The following is an 8367-nucleotide window of genomic DNA, read 5'->3' as shown; positions in this document are numbered from 1 at the left end:
AAGGACCAACCAATGGCTCAGGGGCTATCCCGCCCAATTTGCGTGGGGAGGGCTTGCTCCCAGCCCGCAACGTCATCTCCCCGGGGACGGGAAATGGCTTTATCTACTTGCACTGGCATGTTTTCGAACTGCTAGGTTGGCAGGAACTGGGACAGAGCAATGGGAGCTCGCCCCGTTGCGGGGATTCGAACCGCCGACCTTCCAATCGGCAAGCCCAAGAGGCTCAGTGGTTTAGACCACAGCGCCACCCGCGTCCCTATAACATGCAACCACTATGGAATAAGGATCCATGTCCAGTCACAAAAGCGAAAACCCATCAGGTGGCGGCAAGAGCGGCTGTCAGCCTTCCTGGCGGACTGCTTGGGGACGCGCTGGTCCGTTCCTAGGAAGTGGGCTCCTTTCCCCCTTAACCTTACCTTCCTGCATGTAGAGGTACAAAATCAGCTGGTCCTAGTTCTGCAACGGGGACTGCAAGGTAGTAGGGTGGGTTTGGGGAAGAATATCAGCTGGAGGGGTTCTCTGCCATAACTTGGCTGCATGAAACTGGGTAGCTGGCCTCCTGAGAAAGACCGGGAGGAGGATCCTACAGAGATGGACTTCCTGTACAGGTGTTTGCAGATGCTGTGCGGACTTCTGGAGATGAGCAGGGATGAAATTGAAGGGTTGGCAAATAAGACACACAGATAGTGAAAGCAGCTGCCTGCTGGGTAGAACCCAGAACCCTTTATTACATAAAAACAGAACTGTCTTGAAACAAAATAAAAACAAGAGTCCTGTGCAGGGACCAAACTCTCCCTCGGAGTTCTGTTGCTCCCCAGGCAAGGGACTACATGATCTGAGAGTGCCCTCTTGTTGGGCGAGCCCAGCACTTTTCTATACTTCCTTTTCGGGGACGGCTGCAGCTGGATGACTCCAAAACACACACCCTGCTGTTATGGCCTGAGAGTAGTGGATTCGTAGGAGTGGTGGTGATGCAATGAAGCCCCCCCTGGAGGCACGGGAGGGTTTCAGAGCCCAAGAGCCTGCTCCCCCCAGGCACAGCACCTCGCAAAGCTAGACTCCGCAGCACAGACCCCCCCCCCCGAGTCACCCACATTTTTCCATATGCACCCCTCCTCTGCTCACCCTCTGTTTCCATCTCCTCATATTTCTCCCCGTTATTACTTGGCGGAGTGATAATTCCATGGGTCAGAAAGCTCAAACCTTTCCTCTGCCGCTGAGCCTCGGGGTCCCTCTCCTCCTCTGCCATCCACATGGAGGCATGGAACACAATGGCTGGGTATTGCTTGCCTGGTTGGTGGTGGTGGTCTGGGGGGAGTTAGAGGGAGAAATGGCAGCCCATGGGGTTTTCCAGCCCTCTTCCTTTTGCACCAAGGCCCACCTCCTCAGAGGGGCATCCCATTGTTGGTTTGCATAAGGGAATTGACGTATTCTGTTCTGGTTGCCTGACCCCAAGGCCGAGCTTTCAAAATGTACAATGAAAAATGTACAATTGTGCGGAGACCTCAGCACAATTGGGAACTTGACCGCTTGGGCTATGGCAGCAGGCCGCCAAACGGGACCCCTTCTCCTGTGCAGCTGAATGGGGCAAGTGAGCAATGGGCCTCATGGCTGAAGGGGGTAGGGAGGTGCATGGCACATGGCGCATGGCACATGCAGTGGGAGGAGCTGCCCCCAGTCACTGCGAGGCTGCCCAGGAGAAGCCAGGGCTTGGTGTGGAAATAGGAGAAAAGATCACCGATAAGGAAGGGGCCACTGGGACACGCCCCTTCTTGGGTGTCAGCCTTTATTTGCTGCTAGCAGCTCGAAAGTGGGACGGAGACACTGCAAGACCTCTTTCGGCTTGGATGGGGCCTCCATTCTTGGTAGCGTTTTCATGGTGCTTGGATCCGACTGCTGCCCATCCTCTGCTGGATCCGACTGCCACTCCTCTGACCTGCACAGAGGGGCCGGCTCCTGCTCTTGCCTAGAGAAAGACTTTGTGGTTTATACAAAAGCAGCCCTGTTTTAAATTCAGCTGCTGCTGCTGCTGGAATAAAAATGAACCTGTATCATCCTTAGGGTTGCAGCTTCGACTAGTTGTAGCCCCATCTGGCCGCTCTCCTCACCCTGACCCCCTCTGGCAAAAATACCCCCCGGAAAAATCAAGCCATCAGGACTGAGAGTTGGGAAATGAGAAAATCATCCTACACCCCCCCAACCCCCCAAAATAAACCCAGGAACCTTGTGCTGAATTATTTGACAAAGCATCAGAATGGCTCTTGCAAAGCATTCCGTTGGCTGTCAAACGCCGTTCCTGGCGCATCTGCTTTAGCATTTCGGCCATGTTGGAGATCCTCTTTTCCCAGAGAGTTGCCACGCCTCAACTTTTGCACCTACGCCTGAAGAGAACGGCACGACTGCTGTGAGCAGCTGAACAGGACCAGGAGCTGCTGCCGGAGATTATAAAATCGCCCAGGCTCTGCTAGACTTCCCAGCAATGATCAAACGGGTGGCTTTTTCGTCTTAAAAATAAGAAACTGTAAACGCATACTTTTTGAATAAGACACCCATGTTTACAGGGACACTGGTAAAAGTGCAAGGCCCGGTTCTCCCCACCCTCCCACCCTCCCATTCCCTTCCTTAGAAAAGACTTTGATAACAAAAGAATCTTCATTCCCATCATGTTGTGATGCACAGGTAACAAACAGATAGAAAAGATCAGAAGCTGACTGGGGCAAAGTTCTTCTCCGGAGGTCCATTTGGTTTTGTTTTCTTTCTAGAGGGCCCCCCCCCAAGGAAATACCTGAGATGCATGGGGTGTCCCACCACTTTGATCAGAACCTTGTGCCGGGGGTGGGGGCAGCTCTGGGTGCTGGGGTGAGAGCACAATCCCCTCTCCCACCCTGCCAAGGGAAGGTGAGCAAGCGCCAATGCCCGAGGGGCCCCGTCATGTGTCCAAGATTTCCCTGGTGGGCGACTGCTCGTGAGAAATGCCCTGCGAACTGTGGACCGTCTGGTTGTGGGGCACCGAGTTCTGCTGCAGCTCGAGCGCAATGGCGTTTTGCGGAAACTCCTTCACCTGCTTCTTGTACTCGAGGAAAGTGCAGGCCTTGGTGGCGATGGCGATGATGTTCTTGCCGATGAAGATGGTGGAGACTCTGCTGTCTTGGAACAACACCATGTTGATGGCACGGATGAAGATGGTGACGACGTTGATGGTCACCAGGCTCAGGACAGGGTAGAGCATCATTTTCTGCGGAGCAATGTGCTCCCCTTGCATGCTGATTTCGCTGAGCGAAACGCAAGGGAGGATCAGGAGAAGAATGTAGCAGTAGAAGAACATGAGTCCTTCTGCCCAGATGGGCAGCCCCGTCTTGTGCGGCTCCCACAGATTGGCTTGAATGTCCAAGATATCCAGGAGGTCTAAGGCTACCCAGAAGAGCCTTCCTCGCAAGTCCTCTTTCTTCCGGAAAGTGCGGATGTATTCCATGCTGTCCAAAGCCACGAGCACCAAGTATAGTCCTGGCACGCAGATGGAGAGCAGCAAGGTCAGTGCCTTCCTGGCCACTGTCTCCAGGTTTCTCTTATCAGCCTTGTAGTTCTGGAATATAAAGTAGAGTTTGATTTCCAGTACAAAGATGTAGAGGAACCACAGAATCATAGCATAGCCACGCTTGGCTGTTTTGACCTCAGCCCCCACCCAGACAGCCACGTAGCGCAGCACAATCAGAAAGCAGATGTCTCCTACCAGGACGATGATGCAGACGCCAATCTTACGGGGCCCCTGGTTCTGCTCCACCAGATAAGCGTCCATGAATGCCATGCTGGTCATTATAACAATAGTGGTGAGACACACATGCCGCTTGTCCGGGGGTGGAAGCACCATGGTGAGACGATGGAAGCGCCCCCTCTTCCCTCGGGCCTCCTTGCTACAAAGGCAGGCCTGCGTTCATCTCTGACGGAGTGTCACGAGGTGAGCAGCAGAAGTCCTCTGTCGCAGGAGAAGTTCCAGCAAAGCAATGACAGATGGACCAGGGACTTCATGTGATGTCCTCAGGCTCCAGTAGCCCAGAAACACAGCACCCTCGACACAATCATTGCTCCTAAAGGCTTTGCAACCTATGGATGGAGGTTCCTGCATGGAATGACCTCAAGCAAATCCTTCGCTGCCCCCCACTGGAATTGCCTTCTGCCCAGGACTATTCTCAGTACCTCTGAAAGCACCAACCTTTTCCTTCCTCCCCCTTCCGTCCCTTCCCACTCTTGATTCTCTCTGACTTTTCACTACTAATTTCTTTCTTAGGGATAAGAGGAGTCCCGCACTGGCCGGTGGGCAATCTTTCTTATGGGCCTCCTGGTAGCAACTTGTTCAGATCTTCAACAATTAGAAAAACTATCAGACAGCCGTATCAGTGTAAAAGGGGGAATGTTACTCCTCAACTGGCTCAGACTCTTCCAGAGCCGCAGACAGGACCAGCACTGGGTATCCTTTCTCCTGTGACTTGTTCTGCTCCTCCTGACCCAAACCTATTTGGAGCAGGATCCATGGTGAACAAGGCTTGCATTTCCAAGCAAGGGTTCTGCTCAGCCATCGCTTTCCAGGAGACATCCATTCAGATCTGAAATAAACCAAAGGAAAGACATGAGAGGATGTATCAAGAACCTGCATCCCATCCGGTGGGGATCTGAGCTAATCCCTCACCAGTAAACATCACATTTTTCATTCATTTAGGCAAAGCTGGTAGATCGCAGAAGTTTTTGTCAATCCTGTTGGCATCCTGAAAACTTCTGGGATGCTGGCTGCCTCCTAGCACGACCAATGTGCTCACAGAGTCACTTGGTGGGGTTTACTAGATCCAATGAAAAAATTAAAAATTAGAAAATTGTTCAGTAGCACCTTAGAGACCAGCTACGTTTGTTCTGGGTATAAGCTTTGGTGTGCATGCTCACTTCTTCAGATACCATGCACACGAACAAACCCAGAACAAACTTAGTTGGTCTCTAAGGTGCTACTGGACATTTTTTTAATTTTTAATTTATTTATTTCGACTGCGTCAGACCAACACGACTACCTACCTGAATCTAGATTCAATGAGTCTTGGATAACAGATGCATCAGGGGCTCCAAATCGACCTTCTCCAACTTGGTGCCCTCCAGATGTTTTGGACTATAACCTCCATCTTTCCCAGCAAGCACAACTCTGGAGGGCAGCTGGTTTAAAATATCTGGAGGGTATCATATTGGGGAAGGCTGCTTGGCACTCCCAGGGCAGAGACAATGAGCAGTCAGATGCGGGGGACCAGCAAACGGGAAGGTTTTCCACCTTTTCACGCCTGAGACTTTCCCTGTGGCATCTGGCCAGCCACTGTCAGAATGCTGAGCCATTCCTTTCTCTGTGTGCAGTCCCTGTGCTATTACTCATTTCCCAGCGGCAAGCAAAGATCTCTATGGAAATCAGAGCTGTGGCAATTGGCAATTGTTGCGATCAAAGGAATGGAGATTCAAAGGCAGTCGGGCTCATTACTTCAGGGGTTTCCATTCTGGTTTTGCATGAAAGTGTTTGTTTGTTGTTTCGAATCCCAGATGAGTCCGCAAAGACACCCAATTTGCATATTTGCTTTCCTCAAGAATCTGCCTGGCAAGAGGAAGGCACGGGCCGGCAAAAGAGAAACTCGCAGAATGAACACAGCAGAACAGCCTGCGGCGAGGTACCAAAGGCGAGTTTATTCCTAAAAATGGCAGAATTATTTTAATAACCTGACCTCACTTTTCAATATTTAATAAATTTTTCTCTGACTTTCTATGGGTTGTTCTGAATAGCCTGCAGCCACGCGTTGAAGAGCAACATGGCTCTTCTCAATATAATACATGTCTCTCAAGGCAGCTCTTGTCTGTCATCCCTCTTAGGCACCTCCTGCATGTACTTTGGACTGGGGAAACCCAAACATTGCGGAGCACTCAACTCAAGCCCTAGTACACAGGCAGACCTAAGCCCTTCAAAGTGGTTTTGGTGGTGCTCAGGGCCAGATTTAGGTCTGATGAGGCCCTAAGCTACTGAAGGTAATGGGACCCTTTATATGTCCAGCTGTCCTTTGTCAACAACAAATTGTCGCTGTTTTTTGTGTTGAATATATGCTGTATGGTAATTTATGGACCTAATAGGTATCTAAAGCCATTTGCACATGCAGAATGTAGGCACCCTATATATAGAAATGAGCAAACCAGTGATATTTGAGGGAGCAGGCTATGGTTACACCATAGGAGCGTACACAACACAAAACGCTGTTGCTGTATGTAGGTTTTATTTTATTTGTTTTTTATCTTATATTCTGGAAATGTACATCCAGGTTGTTTCTTTCCTTTGAATTTTTTGGGCCCCCCAAGAGAGTGGGGCCCTAAGCTATAGCTTGTTTAGCTTATTTGTAAATCCGGCACTGGTGGTGGTAGTGGTTGCTACTGTTCATTTGGGAGTCCAACCATGGCATCTCTACTTATCAAGCACCGGGATCCACCTCTACTTGGGATCCACTACCAGTCTGAGTCTACAGAATGGCCATGCTAGTTGATTGCAACAAGGTCACCTTAGATAACGAATGGCGTCGATGTTTATTCCCCTGCCCCCATTCCATATCTGCATATATGGGTGGGTGTGTTTAGGGTGTCCCAATAAAAGTGAGGGGTACCCACTTAGGTGAGCACCCCTGTTTGATATAATAATAATAATAATAATAATAATAATAATAATAATAATAATTTATTATCTATACCCTGCCCATCTGGCTGGGTTTCCCCAGCCACTCTCGGCGGCTTCCAAAAGAATGTTAAAATACAATAATCTATTAAACATGAAAAGCTTCCCTAAACAGGGCTGCTTTCAGATGTCTCCTAAAAGTCTGGTAGTTGGTTTTCTCTTTGACATCTGGTGGGAGGGTGTTCCACAGGGCAGGTGCCACTACCGAGAAGGCCCTCTGCCTCTGCCTGGTTCCCTGTAACTTGGCTTCTCGCAGCGAGGGAACCGCCAGAAGGCCCTCAGCACTGGACCCCTGAAACAAAGGATTTCTGCAGCAAAAATCTGGGCAGAAAGCATGGTCAACTTTAAGTGGGCACCTGTCCCAATCCTGCTTGCATGCTCTCCAATTCTCCTCCCCAGAGGAAAATTCTACCAGGCAGGCAGCAGTGATACAGCGGCTTCTTTCGGATGAGAGATCCACACCTAGCCTCACTTTCTCCTTCCCCACATTTGTCTGAAAAGGAAAAGGTACACTTGTAGAGATAGACGGAGATGGTTTTTAATATGGAACACTGCCTTGGGGGAAAGGAGCAAGTCTGAAAAGCTGCCTAAAGATAATCGGAGGGGTGGGGTGGGGTGGGGGGAATAAACTGATACCTCCCCAGGTTGAAGAGATAAGCAACTATACAACCTTTAGAAGACATCTGGAGGCAGCCCTGTAGGCCTATAGGGAAGCTTTTTTCATTTTTATTATGTTTTCATATATGTTGTAAGCAGCCCAGAGTGGCTGGATGGGTGGGGTACAAATAACAAATTGCAGCTGTACCTTGGAAGTCAAACAGAATCCATTCTGGAAGTCCATTCGACTTCCAAAACAATTGAAAACCAAAGCACAGCTTTTGATTGGCTGCAGGAAGCTCCTGGAGCCGATCGGAAGCCACGGAAGCCCCATTGGACGTTTGGTTTCCAAAAGAACGTTCGAAAACCGGAACACTCATTTCCGGGTTTATAAATCCTTGTTTTCTGACTGACGGTCGAATAAAATTTTGATGATGATGACTTCCGGGTTTCGATCCTTTGGGAGCCGATTTGTTTGGGAGCCAAGGCGTTTGAGATCCAAGGTACGACTGTATTATTGTAGATATTCTAAGCTAAGGAGGGCATATGCTGGAGTGGGCGTACAGGAGGCTAGGTTGCAAGAGATTTGCAAACAATAGACAGCCCTGGGCTCTCCTCTAAGCAACCTGGAAGTCACTGTTAATTACTTCTTAGCACTTTCACTGGGTGACAGTTGTGCTAACAGAATCGTGGCATAAAAGTATTCCTTCCTTGCTCGGGTAAGCTATAAAATGAGCTCCAGTCTGCGTTCAGCCAGAATCAGCACTGTTTGATGTTCTTATGTCCCAGTCTGATCCCAGCTGCAAAATCTCTAGTTGAGTTAGCAACAGAAAATGAAGGTAGAACGGCTTGGTGGGGGCGGGGAGTAGGAACTAAAATCTGCCATAAATCTAGCATTACTCTTCTTGAAACTGGTGACTTTGCAACTTAAAAAAATAAAATGCTCATATAGGCATTCTGGTAACAGTTCCAGAGGACCACTCTTGTCTCCCATCACAATTTCGAGGAACTTTAGACATAGTTGTGCAGCTCATAAA

The 8367-nt window shown here is 49.5% G+C and overlaps 1 protein-coding gene across 2 annotated transcripts; it reads right to left on the bottom strand.

The window, feature by feature from the left end:
• Nucleotides 1-2649: 2649 nt before the first annotated feature.
• TMEM121 (transmembrane protein 121) lies at nucleotides 2650-7108 on the bottom strand. Of its 2 annotated transcripts, XM_033151362.1 has the most exons (3): nucleotides 7090-7108; nucleotides 3731-4601; nucleotides 2650-3583 (listed from the first exon to the last, which is right to left on the bottom strand). In XM_033151362.1, the coding sequence occupies exons 2-3, from the start codon at nucleotides 3866-3868 to the stop codon at nucleotides 2930-2932; spliced, it is 792 nt and encodes a 263-aa protein (XP_033007253.1). In that variant the 5' UTR covers nucleotides 3869-4601; nucleotides 7090-7108; the 3' UTR covers nucleotides 2650-2929. The 2 variants fall into 2 exon arrangements, with proteins under 2 accessions (XP_033007253.1, XP_033007251.1); XM_033151360.1 differs by lacking the exon at nucleotides 7090-7108 and having other exon boundaries at nucleotides 2650-4601.
• Nucleotides 7109-8367: the final 1259 nt, after the last annotated feature.

The sequence above is a fragment of the Lacerta agilis genome, chromosome 6 (assembly GCF_009819535.1).
Source record: "Lacerta agilis isolate rLacAgi1 chromosome 6, rLacAgi1.pri, whole genome shotgun sequence".
In the NCBI taxonomy this organism is placed as follows: Eukaryota; Metazoa; Chordata; class Lepidosauria; order Squamata; family Lacertidae; genus Lacerta; species Lacerta agilis.
This window is presented reverse-complemented; position numbering and strand designations above follow the sequence as displayed.

Excerpts from the sequence above, each read along its gene's own strand:
- TMEM121 (XM_033151360.1), bottom strand. The coding sequence starts at position 3,868 with ATGGTGCTTCCACCCCCGGACAAGCGGCATGTGTGTCTCACCACTATT.